This window comes from Myodes glareolus, chromosome 25 (assembly GCF_982192425.1).
Source record: "Myodes glareolus chromosome 25, mMyoGla1.1, whole genome shotgun sequence".
In the NCBI taxonomy this organism is placed as follows: Eukaryota; Metazoa; Chordata; class Mammalia; order Rodentia; family Cricetidae; genus Myodes; species Myodes glareolus.
Genome location: NC_142050.1, coordinates 32,806,739 through 32,826,781, shown reverse-complemented (window position 1 = coordinate 32,826,781; position 20,043 = coordinate 32,806,739). Strand labels below are relative to the sequence as shown.

General features: G+C 41.2%; 2 protein-coding genes and 1 long non-coding RNA gene across 14 annotated transcripts in view; 1 reads left to right on the top strand and 2 right to left on the bottom strand.

Moving 5' to 3' along the window:
* Positions 1–6,312, bottom strand: part of Agbl3 (AGBL carboxypeptidase 3) — an 86,195-nt gene extending 79,883 nt beyond the window's left edge. For 3 of the 6 annotated variants that reach the window (XM_087901840.1, XM_087901842.1, XM_087901844.1), the window contains exons 1-3: positions 6,108–6,311; positions 4,031–4,245; positions 2,930–2,990 (exon numbers count right to left, since the gene is read on the bottom strand). In XM_087901840.1, the coding sequence (XP_087757966.1) occupies positions 2,930–2,990; positions 4,031–4,093 (124 nt within the window). In that variant the 5' untranslated portion in view covers positions 4,094–4,245; positions 6,108–6,311. Of the gene's footprint in view, positions 1–2,929; positions 2,991–4,030; positions 4,246–6,107 lie in introns of all 6 variants that reach the window. The other 3 variants (XM_087901843.1, XM_087901845.1, XM_087901841.1) reach the window with 2 other exon arrangements.
* Positions 1–20,043, top strand: part of LOC146889480 (uncharacterized) — a 36,297-nt gene that overhangs the window by 7,933 nt on the left and 8,321 nt on the right. The window lies entirely within an intron of this gene.
* Positions 11,339–20,043, bottom strand: part of Cald1 (caldesmon 1) — a 223,669-nt gene continuing 214,964 nt past the window's right edge. For 6 of the 7 annotated variants that reach the window (XM_085683798.2, XM_085683800.2, XM_085683797.2 and 3 more), the window contains 2 exons: positions 16,162–16,242; positions 11,339–13,610 (listed from right to left, as the gene is read on the bottom strand). In XM_085683798.2, the coding sequence (XP_085539924.2) occupies positions 13,602–13,610; positions 16,162–16,242 (90 nt within the window). In that variant the 3' untranslated portion in view covers positions 11,339–13,601. The remainder of the gene's footprint in view (positions 13,611–16,161; positions 16,243–20,043) is intronic. The other variant, XM_085683796.2, reaches the window with a different exon arrangement.

The window sequence follows — 20,043 nt, the reverse complement described above, 5'->3', positions numbered from 1 at the left end:
CTGATTTTCATAATAGCTAAAAATGTTAACCTATATAGTATTATTTTATGATTTCTTACCAATACTTAAAAAATGTCTGCTTCTTGCAGCTGCTCTAGCAGATCATCTAAATTTGACTTTCACATGTGAGTGCAAGAGCCTGTGGAGCCCAGAGAACCACCTGTGTGTTTTGGTGTCATCCTCAAGAACACTGTTCCCCTCCCTCCACGGAGACAGGGTCTCTCCCTGGCCCAGAGCCCACCAATTAGGCTGGACTGGCTCTCCAGTGAGCCCTACAGTTTTCCTGTCTCAAAGACCTTTCCATTGCTGGGAGTGCAAGTGCAAACCACCATGCGAGACATTGCTAGGGCTTGAACTCAGGTCCTCATGTTTTTACCAAATGATCTATTTCTCAAAGCCCTGTATTTGACTTAACCATACTATCTGCCCAATGAGTTAAATATTGCCACTAACTATAACTTCACACTTACTGGAACTTTATTCCTAAAGGTTGCTAGTGTTCTCTTAGTCACAAACTTTTCACTGTGCGAACCAACTGCAGGGGTTGATATACGGTTATCATGGGTCTACCCTCAGCAGACAATGCAGTGACCCTTTCTGTCAGTGTGTAATTGCATGACATCCGCTTGATGTGCAATTCCTTCTCGGTTTATCTCCCTTCTTTCTTATGTCTCTAGCTGACCTCCAGGGACTTTCCACCAGGATCACAATTCAGCTTCACTTTAAACAATCAAGTTTTTGCTTTGCTTAGGAAGTAACTTTTGAAGTCTCCCCCTTATGTGTGGCTTGATAGTGTTTCAAAACTCTTTCAGGTTTTAAGTACCCAATTTATGCACTGTTGTTGCCCAAATCATCTCTTTAAATGTGTCAAAGTTATGATTTAATAGGCTTTATCCAAATAGGATCATGTTAAACATATGACTGTGGCTTTATTTAATATGTTTCAAAGATAAAGATCCTTTAGATTTACTTTGATATGGCTATCAGAGTTCATTTGTGGCTCTTTACTAATTATGTTTCTTCACTTATAAAAGCATTTCTTATGAGCATAGTACAATATATACTTTGAACAAAATGTGATATTATTTTTAAATAATTTTCCTATTGTTAGATATTCAGATTGGTCTGTTAACTCAATTAGAGAAAGAGTCAGAAGAAATACTTGTTCCAACATTACCAAAATATCACATTTAAAGCTGTAATTTACAACATTAACAGTGACTCATGAGCCCAGGGATGGAAAGATGGGATTTAGTACACGGTGAAGTTAACATGTCTAATATGTAGTAAAGGTGACATTACAAATCAGTGATTTAAAAGCGATAAATTTCAATAAGTCCCACAGATTACAAAGTGACAATCTAGCTGTTTATGAAATAAAAATAAAACCTACTCATGTGAAAAACTATATTATCAAAATTCAGATTAACACAGACAAGTACTTAAGAATCTTTTTTGATGAGTATACTCATGACCTTGGGGTAGAGAAGATCTTTGTAATTTTAAAAGATAAAAATAAAGATCCATAAATGAATACTGATAAACTCAACTACAACAAAATAATTCTAAATGATGGAAGCAATATAAGCAAAAATTAAAGAATTACCATGAATGGGTAATTCATAAAAGGAAATATAATTGACAATAAGCCTGTAAAATAACTCTCAATTTCTCTAACAATATACCAGTTAAAACAAGGAATTATATCCTGTTTTCTACTAAACAGCAAAGCTAAAAAAACCAAACCAAAATAAACAAAAATCCAAACAGGCAGCGGGGAAGCATCACAGAACAGCACTATACAATTTCGACTAGTATAGGTACATAGGTATAATATGTATATATATACCTATACACACTTTATATGTGCACATATACTACATATGTATGTATACACACATACATCACTTGTAAGAGAAAAATATAGAAAGATACATACTATGCTGGTTGGTTTTTGTCAACTCAACACAAACCTAGACACATTTGGGAAGACGGAATCTTGAGAAAATGCCTCCAAACACTGGTAAGGAAGCAAATCTGTGGAGCAAATTTCTGGATTAATGACTGGATTAATGACTGGTAGAGTTGCCATCACTGGGCAAGTGGTCCTGGATGGTATAAGAAAGCAAATTCAGCAAGCAAGTAAGCAGCATTCCTCCGCGGTCTCTGCTTTGGTTACTGCCTCCAGCTCAGTTCCTCGGGTTCCTCCCTGACGTCCCTTAGTAATGGAGTGTGACCCGAGAGTAATAAGAGGAAACAAAGCCCTTCCTTCCCAAGCTGCTTTTGCTCCTGGTACTGTCACAGCAACAGAAACCCTCGTGACGACACGTGCCAACGTAAGGAGAGTAGCTATCTTCAAGTGAAGATTTCAGCATGGTGGTAAAAGACAAGTAAACCAGCTTTAACACCAGCATTGGACTGTGTTATATATGTAAATGTTTACTGGAAGTATTTTAGAATTTGACAGTACAACTGTAAACGTATACACTAAAAAAATTCAGTATACATCAAGATGCCCATACACACATACCTAAATACTTGCAAATGGATAACCTAACTTTAAAAACTACTTATGCAACTGTACATTACTGAAGTAATTATGTATTTCCAATACATCATACTTGTTATATCTTATGTCTTTGAAAAATTTCTATTTTTGAATAAAATGAAAAGGTAACTCCTTATGTTAAACAGTCCTTCACAAAATAATCACGGCTTTCATTTAATTTCATTCACTACTTTCTAATATTAACCAGGTCTACTTAAAACAGTTCTGAAAGTTTAAACCCCAAAGTGGATGCATTTCTCCCTCCCTGCCCACCAGAACAAGCACTGCTATACTAAATCTGCACTGCTTTTCCAGTTTCCTTATCATCTTTTATCTGGTTCCACGATAAAAGGAGGAGAGTACAAATAGATGGGCTCAAACCTGCTAGCAGTGCACACCGATGAATATCATCGCTTACAAATTTCACAAACGCAACCTCATCCTGAAACAAAAGAGTTTTAAAACTTAAGGACCAATAATATCAAAACCTGGAGTTTTGTTTAACATCGACTTGAATACTTGGGATTGTCTTTAATCTTTAATAAATGGAAGACTCCAACAATTATTTGGCTTATATTCTGACCCCAAAGCAGTAATTCCAATCCGCTGAACCTTAAATTTTGCATTTTTATTCCTCCTCTTCCACAGGTTATGACCATAATAATGACTGCAGAGAAGGAATAAAGTTTAAAGATTCTTGGAACACTAGGGAAAACAGTTGGAGAATGAGAACTAAAACACACACACATACACACACACACACACACACACACACACAGAGAGAGAGAGAGAGAGAGAGAGAGAGAGAGAGAGAGAGAGAAGTATGGAGTTAGAGAACTGCCTACCATTTTGGAAACATATTCTAATTGATACTTTAAAAGGGAACACCTTAGAGCAGGTTGTAGGAACAGACACGTATTCTCAATTCAGTTCCACCCCTTCCCTGTTCTCTGCTCCAGCCACACTGCCGTACTGTGGTGAAACACGAGCTCACTAGCTGGAACCCCAGTGGTTCTAGTGTGGGGCATAGTACGCTGGAACATGATCAGCACAAGGAATTAAGTACATATGGATTGTAAAAATAAAATCCCTGATAATTAAATACATAAATTTTAATAAAATTCTGAATAATCTTATCCAAGTATTTTCTCAAGAAAAAAATCTCTTATTTAAAAAAAATGTTTTTAATTGAAATAGAATTAGATCACTTTACCTCCCTCCCTCCTTCCCTCCCTCCCTCCCTCCCTCCAATCCTTCCCATTCCCCTCCACACTTTCAAGTTGATAGTCTCTTCAAGATATTTTTTTCTAGATGGGATATATTACACAATAAGTTTTTCAGTCAAGCTTTTTTCTAACCTCCATGACAATGACGTCATCCTTTAGTTTAGTTTTACAACACATTAATTCTACAAATGCTTTAATTGGGAATATACGTTTTATAATACATTTTATCTCAAATTATGTAAAGTAGAAGACATACCGATTCATCATCATCGCTGATACTTCTGTCTGAACAGTCTTCCTCCTCTGAGTCTTCTGACATCTCTCCTAGCGTCTGCCTTGAACTTTCACTTAGAATGTGGGGAGGCTGTAGAAGCTCTAAGGAAACTATTGGACGGCTTTTCTCTTAAGCCTAGGTGACTACTCCAAACACATCCAACCGTATTTAATTAAACAGTGACAGAGCTCTAAAATCTAAATTAATAAGGATACAGGAAATTAATTACAACTTCAAAAGTTTGAAGAAATTATCAATATTACAATAAGGACAAGCCCAAGCCCACTGAATGGTTATACAACACAAATGGTCAGTCCTATAAGTCTAGGCATACGAGCAACGTTCAAGACTTCTACAGTTCGCACCTATGCATTATTTGCACACACGCATAAGGATAATACTGAGAAAGAGGCGATGATTCTGAGAATATTGGAAGGGGGGTAAATGAGGTAACTATATTTTAATTAAATAAAACAATCAAAATGAAGACACAAAGATGAGTGGACAGGGAATGGGAAGGTGAATCTGGGAGGAGATGGAGAGGGCCAACTAAATTTATAACCTGTTAGTATGTTTTATGAAGAACAATAAAACTGAAGAAGTTTTTTTTTTAAAAAAAAATAGACAAATCTATTTATCTTTTTCTTTGGGCTCAGCTTATTAGGTTCTCTAGGATCACGAACTATAGGCTCAATGTCCTTTGTTTATGGCTAGAATCCACTAATGAGTGAGTACATACCATATTCATATTTTTGGGCCTGGGTTATCCCACTCAAGATAGTGTTTTCTATTTCTATCCGTTTGCATGCAAAATTCAAGATGTCATTGATTTTTTACCTGCCGATAGTACTCTAAAGTGTATATGTGCCACACTTTCTTTATCCTTTCTTCCATTGAGGGGCATCTAGGTTGTTTCCAGGTTCTGGCTATTACAAATAATGCTGCTATAAACATAGATTCTCTACTGCATGTACTGGCTTTTTGGGATCCTATTCTATTTGGATGCTTACCTTCCTAAGCCTGGACGGAGGGGGGAGGGCCTTGGACTTCCCGCAGGGCAGGGTACCCTGCCCTCTCTTAGGACTGGAGGGGGGAGGGGAGGAGGGAGAGTGGGGAAGCAGGAGGGAAGTGGGAGGAGGGGAGGAAGGGGAAATTTTGATTCCTATTATTTATAAAGTAATAAAAAATTATCAGAGGAAAAAATAGACAAATCATGTAAACAATTTAGTTGAAAAACTTTCACGGTACATAGCTAAGCCATTTACACCTTATATTTATAATTAAACACTACAGAGCTATAGTAAATTCAGGATTATCTTCAGGCATTAAAATTAGGCAGCAAGGAAAAGTATGATTTGTCAGGCAATATAATATAGCAATAGTTTAAATTTTTCCCTTCCTCCATAACTTTCAATTGACTCAAAAGCTTCAGTGTCTACCACTTGAGTTTCTCTTTTAATTCTGATCATTACTGTATAGTTAACTTCATTACACTATTAGCATTGATATACCAGAAGGTTCTATCAAAAGGTTCTGTTGGGAGATGAACACTGTTGCTTCCAGACAAACCTGTTCCCAAGCAACTGAAAGATTTTACACTTTGGAGGCTACCAAGGAGATCTCCCAATTTCACAACTACTGGTTTATGTTACCTAAAGAAACAAGAGTTCAGGAGCGTGAACGGCACGCAACTGACCACACTTCACAACCCTTGGTTTGCGTTGTTTACAGAGAGCGTGTTTGGGGGCGCTGACCGCACAGAAAGCCTTGCAAGCTTCAACATAAACAACAACAACAACAACAACAACCAAAAAAGCTGTTTCTAGATGACATGTCAGGGAGGAGGCTGACGCTCCAGTCCCGGATGACAGCTCGAAACAGGGACAACCCGCCTGCAGGCACCCGGTTAGCCGCACGGACGAGTCGGGCTAGCGCTGGGGGCTTCAAGCCCGCGGCCGCCGGGTGCCTGCAGAGGCGGCGAACGAGGAGGCGCGCGGCCGCGCCAGGCCTTCTCGGTGGGTAGGACCGCAGGGCCGCGCCCCCCCCCCCGCACACTCACTCCAGCCCCGCGCCGCCCCGCGCCGCCGGGCGCATTGCTCGCGCTCCCCTGCCTACGCGGCGCCTCTGCCGCCCGCCTCGCCCCCTCGATCGTTCCACTCTTGCCCGGAGAGTACTTCAGGACGCCCCCCAGACACCCGGAGACGACCGAGCCAGAGGGCACGCCATCGTAATTCAGCGGCCACAGCCACGCCCTCCATGGAGAGCGGGCCGCTTGTTGCCGGGGCAACGGCTGTACTCCCGCGAGACTTCGGGCAGCGCTGGAGATTTGCCTAGCGACCCGCACGGAGGTAGTGTGGTTTGGGGCGAGAGAGGGAAGCCGGCGGGTGATGGAAACTCTGGGTTTGTCTTCAGGGTAATCACTCACTACCTGGAGGTTTGGAGAGGTTTTGAGTTTTGCAGGTTGGAAGGAGGATTTATCACTGGGCGAGGCGCGACAGCAATTTGTTCTGAGTGACAGCAGATTGTTTGCTAGGTTCCTGCGCAGAGAAGCCAGTAGAACATACTGTTGAAGACTTGTGTCTTAATGCTCATTTAACTTCTAACAGCTTGACCTCGGACTTAATTTTCTGGACTAAACTTTCTTCAACCATAAAAAGAACTCATTAATTGTACTTGGAGTTAAAAGATTGAGTTCTGCTGGGCAGTGATGGTGCACGCCTTTAATCCCAGCACTCGGGAGGCTGAAGCTGGAGGATTTCTCTGAGTTCAAGGCCAGATTGGTTTCCGTTGTTCCAGGACAGGCCCTAAAGCTACAGAGAAACCCTGTCTCGAAAAAACAGAAAAAAAAAAAAAGTTGAGTTCCATTCTGCATAATTGTATTCCATCCTTATTCTGGAAATAAGACTTAACGACTTGATTTGGAGGCGTCATGGTTATATAAGGGCAGACTCTCAGAAAGTCTCATTAGGTTAGAAATCCTTTATTAGCCAACATTTTGCACGTAAAAAAAAATCTTTTTTTTTTTTTTTTTTTTTAAAAAAAAACCTTATTTAAGTCAGTAAGATAGCCCCATAACAGATTTAGGAACTTATTTCATGTACATTCCATCCCAATTTATTGATCATCTTTAACTCTGGTGGGTAATACAGTTGGAACAGTTTTCCAAGTAAAGTTAGAAAAGGAAAACAACCCATGAAGACAACAAATGAAGAGGTGCTTGGTGGCCTTGTGAGCCATGTTATATGATTGAGACTTGTGATATTTTACAAACAGGGATGACAGGCTTGAAAAGTAAAGGGAGAAGTGGTTTTGTTCAAGCATGGAAATGGGTTAGCATTTCTAGATTTGGTAAGTTTCTGAAAAGTCTGTTTGGGTTAGCAATTCAAAATCCTGAGACTTGGTGTTTTGGTTTTTTTGTTTGTTTGTTTGTTTGTTTGTTTGTTTTTACATTGACCTGAGGAAAAAGTCTACCTTAGATCATGATGGCTTGAAAATTAATCTCCATAATTAGCCCTGCTTGGTTTCATGCCATATCTACATGTACATCACTGAAGGTGGCCTGCTCGGAGGATCTTGGCTATGGTTTGAGGGTACCCTCAAAGGTCCAGGAGCTGGAATTGAATTGCCATTGTGGAACTGTAAGGACAGAACTTAACCCTACTAGTGTTTGTATGTGGGGCCATTCAGAGCTAAGTAAGATGAAATGAGACCATCAAGGTGGAGCCCTCATAATTACTACTTAGTGGCTTTATAAGAGAGACCAGAGGAGACACGCTCCCTGTCTCTGGTCTCTGCCAGCAAGACCATTACCAAATGTGTTCCCTTGACCTAGAACCATAGCCAAATTAGACCTCTTCTCTTTAAACTTACCCAGCTAGTGGTATTGTACTATTAAACACAGTAAATGGGCTAAGACAGTCTTTGCGTATGGACTCTATTTTTGTTGTTGTTGTTTTTCTTATTGTTGGACTTTAGTCTTGGATAAAGGCCATAGACTGTCAGGTTCACAAGAAGCTCTGAGAAATGACCCAACCAGGTGTGAAGAGGTGAAGAGGTAAAGATAGGACTTAAGTTTTATATGTGTGTGTGTGTGTGTGTGTGTGTGTGTGTGTGCATACACACATGTGTACATATATGTATATGCTCAAATATGCACATTACCATATATCAATGGACTTTTATAGAGGAGAATGATGTTAGTGCATATGAGAATTACTTAGAAATTCAGCGAACTTTGAAAACCAGATCCATTCACTGTGCATCCGAGCTTCACTGGTCGTTTCCCATCACGGACTATTCACAGTTCAAGGCTATTGCAGGGAGCAGAACAGTTTTCCATGGAGATTACATGCTAATGGGGGAAAGCCAGAGAAGGCAATAGAACCACACAGATGGAAATGACTATGAAGAGAAATAAGGAGCACTGCAAGTGTTGGGGGTGGGTAGGTTGGCGGAGCAGGGAAGTCCTCTGCCCAGGTGGTGTCTGAACTGGAGAATACACAGCATGCACGGCGAGAGAAGACCTTGCTGAGGTGGAAGAAGCAGCAAGGACAAAGCCTACAAAAGAAGTGCTGGCTGGAGCTAGTGCCATTTTTAAGAGAGGTCATATGGATTTTCCTCTCCTCCAACTAAATTTAAAATAGCTTTTGAAGCATCCACTTTAAATGTTTAAAAATTAGTTTTTAAAAATTATTTGTATTGCAGCTGGGGGGAGGCATGTATGTCACAGTGCATGTGTGGAGGTCCAGGGACAACCCACAGGAGTCTTTTCTCCTTTCCTGTGGGCCCTGGGAATCGAACTCAGGTCGTCGGGCTTGGTGGTAAGTCCTTCCCCCACTAAACCATCATCCAGTTTTACATGTTGAACATAAAAATTGTTTTTTAAAATTTGATTTCCGACGATAGCACATACTAGAAATTAGATTCTCTGCCCTCAAGCTAAAATGAAAATAAGGCCTGGGATAAACTCAAAGACTTGCCGAGTTTTGTTCTCTTCTCTGCGATCTCACCACTGAAAGCTACTGGACAGACTCATAGAGCCAGTCTACCTTTTCAGGAGGCAGATGTAGCCTGCGTAACTTTCCTTCTACTTTCATATGGCAGTAGGACTCACAATATTCAAAACAAGAAACGAAGAGTAAGGAGAGAGGAAAAGGGAACGAAGGCTGTATGACCACAAAGGCACAATTACTGGCATGGCATCCGGAGGAAAGTTCATTTTCGTAAAATGGCAAAAATGTAAGGTATGTTAGGAATATAACTTATTTTGAATAATTTGTCATTTGGAATTTATTAAACACAGATCTAGATAAGAAAACAAAGTGACCAGAGCATTCATTCTTTATGACATCATAGAAGTTAGGTATCATGGGGACTTAAGGTCTTTTCACACAGTTTAGTCGATGAAGCCATTCTAAGAACCAGGGCTGGGGGTGGGGGACAGGAACTGGCCAGAGTGCGGCCAGAGCTGCAGTGGCTGCACCTTCCTGGCACTGTCTGGCCCCAGGATGACCCACTCAAGGGCCAAACCTCTCAAAGCGTTCCCAAGCTCAGATCTTGAGATCTGTCCCACTCAGCAAGTAACCAAGACTCAACTCCAGGCCTCATCCCATAAAATTGCCTTCATTACGTTCTGTTCTTCTCTTTTTCCTTCAAGATTCTTGCCTCCTGTTGTGTTAGGATTAGGACATCCCGGGGCCAAAAGGACAAAGGTCTCTTTACCTGGCCAGGTTACCGTCTACATGGTTGGTCTCACACACTTGCCTGTGGACTCTGTGAGGAGAGCAGCTTCTTCAGCCCTCCTCTCCCCATCCACACGCAAAATGAGCTCTCTTCAAGGCAGCGCGAAGATAACATCTCTGTGACAGACTGTGAGGTGTAGTAGTTAAGAGTGTGGGCTTAAGAATCTATCACTGGGGGTCAAGTACTTTGTGACTTAACACCTCACTGACCGTTGTCAAGTTTTAAAAGTTCTTTATGCTTCAATGAATTTACTTGCAAAATGGAGCTAATAGATCAGATTACTGAGAGGCTTCAAAAGGATGAAGAGCATGTCAAGTTCTGAGTGATTGCCTGTATTTCACTCATACAACATGAGGGCAGGCAGGTTTTAGCCATTGCTCTCTTGTGGCATAACACAGTGGCTTTCAAGGCATTCCCGTGGAACCAGGAGCATTAATGCTACTTGATATTTTTTGTTTTAGGATATGAATTCTCAGCCTTCACCCCAGACCTGTAGAATCAGAATCTGGGGTGGAAACTAGTCTGTTTCCACAAGTCTAGCAGGTGACCTGGTTATAACCTCTATTTGGAGAACCATTGACACAGCAGGTTAGGCATAGGCTCTGAAACTACAGTGCCTAGTTGGGTGGCCTGAAATACGTTCTTTAACCTTGCTGTGCCACAGTTCCCTTGTAAACAGGAATATAATGCCACCTACCCGATAGTGTTATGAGCATTAAGTGTTGGTGCTAGTGAGTGCTCTCCTTTGTCCTCACTGGCCATGTTTGAAGCACACATTCTCACACAGACCTGAGTCGGTGGGGAAAAGGGGAGGGGGAGTGGAATGGCGGGGAGGGGGAGCAAGAGCTGGCTCCTCAAAGCAAGGTCTGCAGAACAGCAGGGCCACCATAGCATCAGAATCATCTGAGAGGCAGACTGTCAGGGCCTGTCCAGCCCTATTACATGGCGTGCAGGTTTTACAGAATATGTTGTGTTCCTGAAAACAGCATGCCACAGCAAAACATCTGTATTAATGCTGAAGTGGAGTAAGTGGTCAGATTATCTGTGGAGCTGAGACTGGATGACCTGACAAGCTAGAAAGCTGGGAACAAGACAATGAACAAAACCCATGCCTCTTCCTGAGTACCCCAGACGGCAAGCCTGTGCCGCCTCCCACACCTAGCCTTTACTTGTATTTGAAGGAGAATTTTTTTTTTTTTAATGTGCTGCCAGTTGTCCACCTCAGGGCACTTTTGAACATTTGGTTAGAAAATTCCCTGTAGTAAGAAATATTTTAATTCTGAACTGTGCCAAGCATGCTAACAATTACTTGTGATCTCAGCACTTGAGAGGCGGAGGCAGAAGCGTCAGGAGCTCAGGGTCATTCTTGGTTTCATAATGAGTTCCAGGTCAGCCTGGGCTAAGTGAAATCCCATCTCAAAATGCTTCTTTCTTGTATGGAGTGAAACCAAGACTCAAGGTGAGGTGCCAGCGCCTCGCGCCCCTCTATTATTACAGCCACATTTCTCACAGGCAGTAGAGCACAGAACAATGCATGAGGCAGGGGCATTTGGAAGAATTCCATTTATTGTGGATGCATTTTCACAATATACTTTTATTGCAGCGATCAATCATCAGTGAAAAATACCAAGTGTTGATAATGTTTTTAACAATGGCAGATTCACAGAACACGGTAGTCAACGTGCAGTTTCCTCTCTTATAGATAACAGAGAGCTGTAACCCAACAAGTATATGAGGAATTCGCTTTCTCGAAGATTAAATCCAAACAGGACAAAATTCTACCCTAAAACTCATGTCATCCAAATATTGGAATAAAACTTAGGATCAAGACATTCTTTTCACAACTTGGAACTTCCTTAAAAGCAACAAAACCCCAAAAGCCTAGAACATAGCTGTCAGGAGAAGGCCTTGGTCAGCACTCTAACACGGCCATGTTTCCTCACCTCGGCCTGAACTTGAACTTTGATCCATTTTACTCCAATGATGGAAGTCATTTCCATGGTGCACCGTATGCATTCTAGTTCATCTTATCGTAGACCTGTGTCTACTCTGTCATGGGCAGATGACTTGTGTAGTCTTAGTGGCTTTCCTTCCTTTGGCCCAAGTTTGCTAAAAGCTAGGGAATCCAACTAACATTCACTAATTCATGAGAAAAATAGACTTTTCAGGCAGTGGTTACCCCTCAAGCCAACCCCTCCACCTTGAAGGGAAATATGTGGATTAGTTATTTTGGAGGCTCTCCCAGTGCGGAAAGAATGGAGACTAAGATAATTTTGGTTAAGTCAGCTGAGGTATGAGTTTGTACAATGACACGATATGCATAGAATGTTCTATATAAGAACACTTTGTAAGACGCAGGCGTACTTTTCATTATCTACTGGGAAGAATGAAGACATAATCTCACACAGGATCTGATGTGTGAATGGTGGAGTTCCTAGAGACCCCAAGGGGGAAATTAAAACTATTAAAATTTACATATAGTTTTGAAATTTTTAGATATTATCAACTTAGGACAGTACCAACTGACTAATAAAAGACAGACAATCTTAATTTAAAAAGTCTGAGTACATAAAGATAGAACTGCCACGCCTTTGCTCACTTTAGCCTTCTGCTTCTACACCAGGCAAAGGTGGTCTTTGTTAGGCATCTACATGAATTCTAATTTGTGCAATACTGTAACCAAAATGCTTGGCTTTACCTGGTAGAGAAAGAAGACACCTTAGATATCATGTAGGTCATCATTTTGGGGAATTTTACTGTTACAAATAAGTAGGCTTTGAGCTTGGTCCAGATGGTAGATTTAATAAAATTCACACTGGACTTCAAGACTGCCCTCAATTATAAACTAAATACTATGTCTTATAAGAAATTCTAAATAATTTTGACACTTCTAATCCTTTTTTTTCCAATACTTTTTCTTATAAGTCATTGGGCATTGAAAACATAACCATACCTAACTTCCATGTTTCTACTGGCAAATATGAAATATTAATATAATATTGTGATTTTAATCTTCAAAAGCTGTGATATTGGTTAGTTACAAGGACATACTACTAAATATAATAGTCTAGCACATGAAAGATCAGTCTACCATTCGTGTGTCTGTATACATGTATGCACATACATTACATAGTTGTGTTATCTAAATGTGGTTCAGGCTACTATTGCTACCAAAGAAATCCACAAAGCAATCAACCTGAAAAAAAAAATCAGTACCAGTCAGCTAAAATACTCATCCAATTTAGGTATATGAATCAGCACATAAAAAAGCAATATCTCAACAGTACATCTTTTTTTAAAAAAAGACAATCATTATTGCCCTGTATCAGATCTGAAACGGGTTACTTTCAGATAGTTCCGATTGCCTACTTAGATAATTTCTTCCATGCTTTAATCTAAAGTGCAGAAACATGATGTCTGTATTGAAACAAAACCTACGGTTCATTCCCGTCCCCCCGATACTGCATGCATTCCTCGGATCATCTTAATCTTGAATTCCTTTTGTTGACTTCCAATGTGGTTGATGTCACTGCTCAGTTGACAGTAGACAATAGCGAGACTATTTCACAGCACGGTTTCTTTAGCAACAGGCTCCACCGCAAAGGCAGTACTCTGGCCACGAGCATCTCTAGTTGTGATTATTAAATATAGTGAGCATATACATGGGTTTACTGGGCTATTGGATTTTTTTTTAAAAAAGAAAATGAACCCAATTTAGTAAATCAACATAAATATAAACAGAGCAATTAGCCCCCTACAACTGAGCTGACCCAGCAAGACGTCTCGCAGTTGGGTTCTTTCTCCGACTGTTTCAGACCTGCTGAGAGAAGAGAACTTTAAATCAGCAGCCCACAGTGTTTCGGTAGGACAGATTTTGAACTAAAGACTCACAGTATGATAGGAGTAAATATAAACAACATGAAGGAGAAGGGAACCACTGGCATCTGGTCAAATGTGACCTTTCGCTCCATCTTTGTACTGATTTTTTTCCCCTTTTTCTTCCTCCTGGATGTTCCTTTCCTACCTTGACCTTCATCTTTGCTCACGGCACTCAAAGTCGAGATGGCTTTGAAACTCTACAATGCGGACTGGGAATTTCTAGTGTTTGCCATGACTGGTTAGCTCAGTCAAGGCCACAGCAACATGCCAATGTGATTGCTTTTCTTTTATATACCCCTTGTCACCTTTTTTTTTTCTTATCCCTGAGACTTATCAGACCCTTAGTCTATTCTTACCCATTCTTCTCCTCTTTATCCAGCTGCTAAAAGTCCTTTCTGAGGTAATAACATATTAATGTGTGTTAGATCGTATTGTCAAAGTACAGTGCACTTCCATTTCAAGGGAATGGCCATACAGTGAGTAGGGAGTCTGGTGTTTTGGAACACCTGCTGTCTCATTATCCCGAGTACGTCTGGTCGTCTTATTATGACCCCTGTAAGAGGTCAGTGATGAAGACTATGGAGGAAGGCTGGTGTGTGCTTTGCCTCACCGTGCTGAACAGTCCCAGGTACACACTCAGGCTGTCTTGCATGTGAGGGGTGTCCTCTTAGTCCTACCATTCCAGGGTGGTTCTGCTCTCCTTCCCATAGCCTGAATATGACCACAGGGACCATGATACCTGTGACGGTGGACAGTCAGCATCCCCCACTCGGAAAGGATGCTGTCATACTACCTGGACCACTACTGTGGAAGATATATTCAATGTTCCCAGGATTTCAGAGTCTTAGGCCCACAAGTTCATTCTTCGTGTTTAAAACAAAAATTCACCCTTTCCCCTTTCCCCTGCCAATAGAAAATTATGAAGGGATTTTGAGAATGTTACATTTTCTGTTGTATGTACATTAAAAAAAGGGTAATGGTTAAAAATGTTCAGAAGCCAGGCATGGTAGTGCATTATGCCTTTAATCCAGTACTTGGGAGGCAGGCAGATCTCTGTGAGTTTGAGGGCAGCCTGGTCTACAAAATGAGTTCCAGGACAGCCAGGACTGTAACACAGAGGAACGATGTCTCCAAAAACAAAAACAAAAAAACTCCAAACAACAACAACAACAACAACAAAAGACTGTAGGCTCAGAGCAGACTGCTTGAGTATCAGTGTAGGTATTTTTTGAACATTAATTTTTTTGTTGTTGTATGTTTATGTTTTGACTGCATGTATAACTATGTCCCATATGCATGCCTAGTGCCCTTGGAGGCCAGAAGAGGGTGGTGATCCCCTGGTGCTGTCCTGGTGCTGTCGTTACAGAGGGCTGTGAACTGCTGCGTGGGTGCTGGGAATCAAACCTAGGACATCTGCAGGAACAGCAAATGCTCTTAACCACCGAACCGTCTTTGTAGCCCCTGGGTGCACATTTGTCCACTTGTCAGATATGATCCTTTACAAAAGTTACTTAATTCCTCAGTGCCTCATTTTCTTCAGCTATAAAATGGCAACGATCCTCCCACTTAACGCTCATAGTAACTGGAGGATCACACGAGGCAATAATGGTGCCTAGCAAACAGTAGCTGCTGGGTACTTTTTAAAAGCATGTTTAGCAATCATTTGGATAATGGGATTATTGAAAAGTCACTGTAAGTAGAGAGGCTGGGCTAGTGGATTTCATTGGCTCAGAAGAGCAATATATAACTGATGGAGAAGGTGGAATGGTGCACTCAGGCAGCTGCAGCAGATTGAAGAGAGTGCAAAACTCAGGAAAGGGGGAAGTCCCTCCGGCCCTAGAGTGGATCTCAGTGACCCTCTAGCGGCCTTCAGAGCTCTCATTAGCCCAGAGTTCGCTTCAGAAGTCTCTCTCCTAGGACTCTGCATTACCAGGAAGCAGACTATTCTCTCCTTATTACTGATCTGAGTTCTCGTTCTGAATGTTCTCCTATTGAGGGACCGGCTGGGTCTGTTTCTTGAAATGGGGAAAGACCACAATTAGGAGTGGATTATCTCCTTACACAACCAGCAGTACTGGTTATTCTCCGAGTGTATTTTAAACACCACCCAAAGCGTGTTTCTGGAAAAGACGCTCACACTTTTCCTAGAGGACCAAGCATTCTTAGCCATTAGTTTTCACTGGATAGCATATTTTGTCTGTTTAAAAATTCTGCCATAGCCACTTTACGTCTGAGGCTGTGGGCAATGTCTCCTAGGAGAGTTCTAGAAATAGAGTCAATGGGGGAGGCACACAATTTCTCCCAAGACATTTGTTTCCTCCAAAATAGCTGTGTAGCCAATCACGGGGCCTGCAAAGAAAGACAGACCATATTTATCCCTTATGACTCTGTGGGCCAGCTGTTCCACAACTTATGACCACTATTTAGAAGCTGTCTTACTGAGAACCATCCCATAATCAATCTCTGAAACATGATTCGCCCTAGGATATTACCTTAGTGGGGGAAGTGACCTTATCCACAGATTGCTTTTCCCAGAGGTTCCGTTTGCCAGATACATCTCCTGGCCTCAAGTCCTAATGAAAAGAAAGCAAAACAAAAAACAAAACAAAACAAAACAAAACAAAAAACAAAAAAAACAGGTGACCATTCATGATTCCTGGTTAAACCTAAGTAGGCCTGCTGCCACATCAACTGTCCAAAATAGAAGAACCACTAGCCGTTGCCTGTCTTGTGAACAGATCTTGGCCTGTTTCATGGGAATGTGCTGGAAATACATCTAGGTCCTCCACTATGTTGCCTACCCAAGAGGCAGGGTGGAAGTTCAGAGTGCTTCTCAGGCTCACCCTGCCTTAGGGAGTGCACTTGGAAGCATCTGACCTCTGGTCGTATCTGCATGGAGCTAAGTTCTCAGAGCCACCATGGGGATGGGCTCACAGTCTTTGCTGGCCACCATCTCCCCAGCTCATTCCCTGTGTTTTAGTGGTCCCTTTTGGTAGGATCCCTCTCTTAGGGTCTTGCGACCTAAGGGAGATACTGAAACCATTCCATGTTTCTTGATGGCCAAGTGTAATTTGGAAGTGGATTGGTAGAACCTAGCCCCACGAAAATAATCATGTGTCCCCCCCCCCCCACACGGCAACCCTAAGAGAAGTGGGCAATTGATGATGAATGTTAAGGGCATGTGTGACTCCTGGGAAGGAAACAGTCACACAGTCTTGGACTCTTGTTTACTACCTCATAATTAATTTCATTTGGATAAGGACCCAAATTGCTGTTTTCATTTACTTTTCTCCCAGCATCTGCTTATATTAGTACTTGGCACAGGTAGTTTGGAGAAAACGAATGTGCTTTACTGAAAATAGTACTGCTTGCTTTGGCAATGCCTTTTCTCGTTAGGAAGGCAAAGCTAGCAGCTGTGGTTTTCCATGGATGCCAGGTTTGGTGAACATATTTCTGACACAGAATCCCAGCATCTCAATACCGAACATGCATGGTTAAATAATGCCATGTGGAGATTTGTCATACTCTTAGCGAGGTTATGGGCCCGTGGAATGAATTCCTGATATTCTATTAGAAAGCGATACCTATTTAACTTGGAAACATTAAGCGACAAATCATATTTAAGAAGAAAAAAAAATTCCACTACATTTGCCAGTGTGTGTAAAAGTTGCCAAATTGTCTGGAAGACTTAAAAACATTGGCAGCTATAGTAAGGAACATGCTGGCAGAAGCTCCGAAAAGTGGGTACTATCACTTATTTCTTTGGTTCATAGATGACACATATTTTTCTATCCCATGAGTGTTCCATTTCCCTGAAACCATGTTGATGAATCTTTCCAGATCACTTAAAGAGTTTAAATAAGGTGTTTCAAGAAAATACCAGCATCCACATGGTAAGTCAGTATTTTCAAGTCAAAAGGAAATATAAAAGGAATTACCTGACCATACTATATGTGAGAGAAAGACCAAGTCTGGGAGAAGAGGGAGAAATGAAGGCAGGAAAGGCAGGTTTCCAGTCAACGAGAGACGAAAGAATGAAGAAGAGAAGCCAGCTGAGAAAGACATCACTCTTTTTTAAACAAAAAGAGAGACAAGTTAGCACTTTAATTGCTATATGACATGCAGTTTAGACATAAAGACTAGACAAATCAGCTAAAACATTCAGACTTGAATTCCAGTCACAAAGTTATGCTGGGAGTTTATAAATTCTGCTCGTAAGTAGCTTGACTGTCCCAGAAAGATACACAAGGCAGGACAATGTTTAATTTTAAATATACTAATTTTCTGGGGGCTAATGATGACAATTTTGAGTACTTGTAATTCTTAGCATCCCTGAGAATAAGGCCATAAACTACGAAGTCTTGGGTGGCTTTTCTTTTGAGCTTCAGAAGTCAACATGCTAGTGTTAGTCCCGTGACTTACTCTTCTACCGTTGGGGTTCACCAGGGTAAAGGCTGTTCGGTTGAAATAACTCTTGACTTTGTTCTCATGCTCACAGGAGAAACAGCTGCAAACAACAAACCTAGGATTTCTCCTCCAACTATCCATAGTGAGAATAAAGGAAATGGGTTGAGAATAAGTTGTTTCTGATCCAGAATCAGAAGGGATTATTGGAGTCTTCCTACTGGGTGCCACTTATAGATAATGCTCTGACATCCTGGACTCAGGACCAGCCTAACCAGAGCCCCAAACTTGGATATCTTGAAGGACCAAAATGGAAACACACATGTCTGAGTGGCTGCTGTAAGAAAAGAAAGGACCGGAACCAATATATTAAAGAATGTATGTTTTCATACTTCAAAAAGTGCTCAGATTATAACTTGAAAATATATTTTAAAAAACCCGTAATGGTCAGAATTTAGCTTCAGGTCAACACTGTGACACCTCATGGATAGGACCCAAGATCCCTGTTTGATATCTTCGTATCCTGCCTTAATTGGATGTTTTGTCTGACAGTCTACACATCTGTAGGACTCCAGTGGCCTTTTCCATACTGAAATTTTACCTTGTTTCTGCTGCAACCACAGAATCTGTGCTTCACTCTTCCTACCTTGCTGGGTTCCAAGCCATTATCTACTCCCAGGAGACAGTCACATGACTAGCTGTAATTTGACATGGTGGGTACTAGGGCTAAAATACAGGAGGAAATACTACCAGAGGAATGTCTCCAAAGCTTTAAAAAGTTTAATGAGTATAACCAACCTAGTATTTTATTTATGGCATTAAATATATATTTCTTACTTATTTGAGGCCACACAAATCTGTCAAACCCAATGGGAAGAAGGTGATCACTATGATCTATATTCACTGTCATATTCCCTTCTTTGCTTTTCTAGATAAGTTTAAAAGTCGCTTACTAAACAGGACGTAAACCAGCCTGTGGTTTTATAAGTTTCCTGTATTATTTTTCTGTCCTATCACTTTTTAGGAGGCCATCAATAAGTGCAGGCACTGTTACTGCTATCTTTGGTGTGAGATCCTTAGTACAATCCCACCTATGGTGGTAATAACTCCACTTACATTTACTCTTTTAACCCTTCCACTAGGAGGGTAATGAATGGGTGGGAAGCAAGTCAGGTCAGGGGCTGATAAAAGGCTAGAGAGGCAGCCCTGGACCAAGCCCATGAGGACAACTTGGTACAGGATGAACTAGACCACACATACTGTAGACGTGGGAGGAAAGGAATGGCCGTCTGCTCTAGAGAGGAGGGGCCATACTCAAAGAGAAGTCATTTATCTTTGCGTCCTTCCTTCTTTTCTCAGGAGAGTCCCTGAAGTGGGGTATGTGGCCATGAACTCCTCAAATTTACACGTTGTAGAATGGCTTTTAGTTTCACTTGGCTTTCAGAGGGATCCATAATTCAGAAATCAAAATATTAGTAATCATGGGCCTAGAACCATAACACTGACAGACCATAGTTTATTTCTATTTAAAAATAATTTATATTTCTTGTGTTGAGATGACCAGTTGCGACACGTGAGGCCCCAAATCTGGGTGTGGTGTCTTGCCCCCCCCTTTTTTTATTGACTTCATCTCCTTTATCTACTTGGCAGGGAAGCATATTTTTTCAATAGGTAATGTCTTCACAACTGTAAACTGAGTTCACATTGGCATATACCTTCTGTAAAGCCTTATGCAAAGACCCTTGGGCAGAATATTAACTAAAAAGCTCAAGGTGTTGCTCCCAAAAAAGGAACGCAAACATTTTCATTTCTCCTCTATAATTTGGAAAGTGCTAGGATTTAGTGACTTTGGAGATTATGTGTAGACTCAACAGATGCTGTGAAATGCTGCAGGAGCTTAACACTTTAAAGGCATGGGATCTGGGATGTTTTTCTTCTTAAAAAATGAAGGTTATGTTCGATGCCAGCCT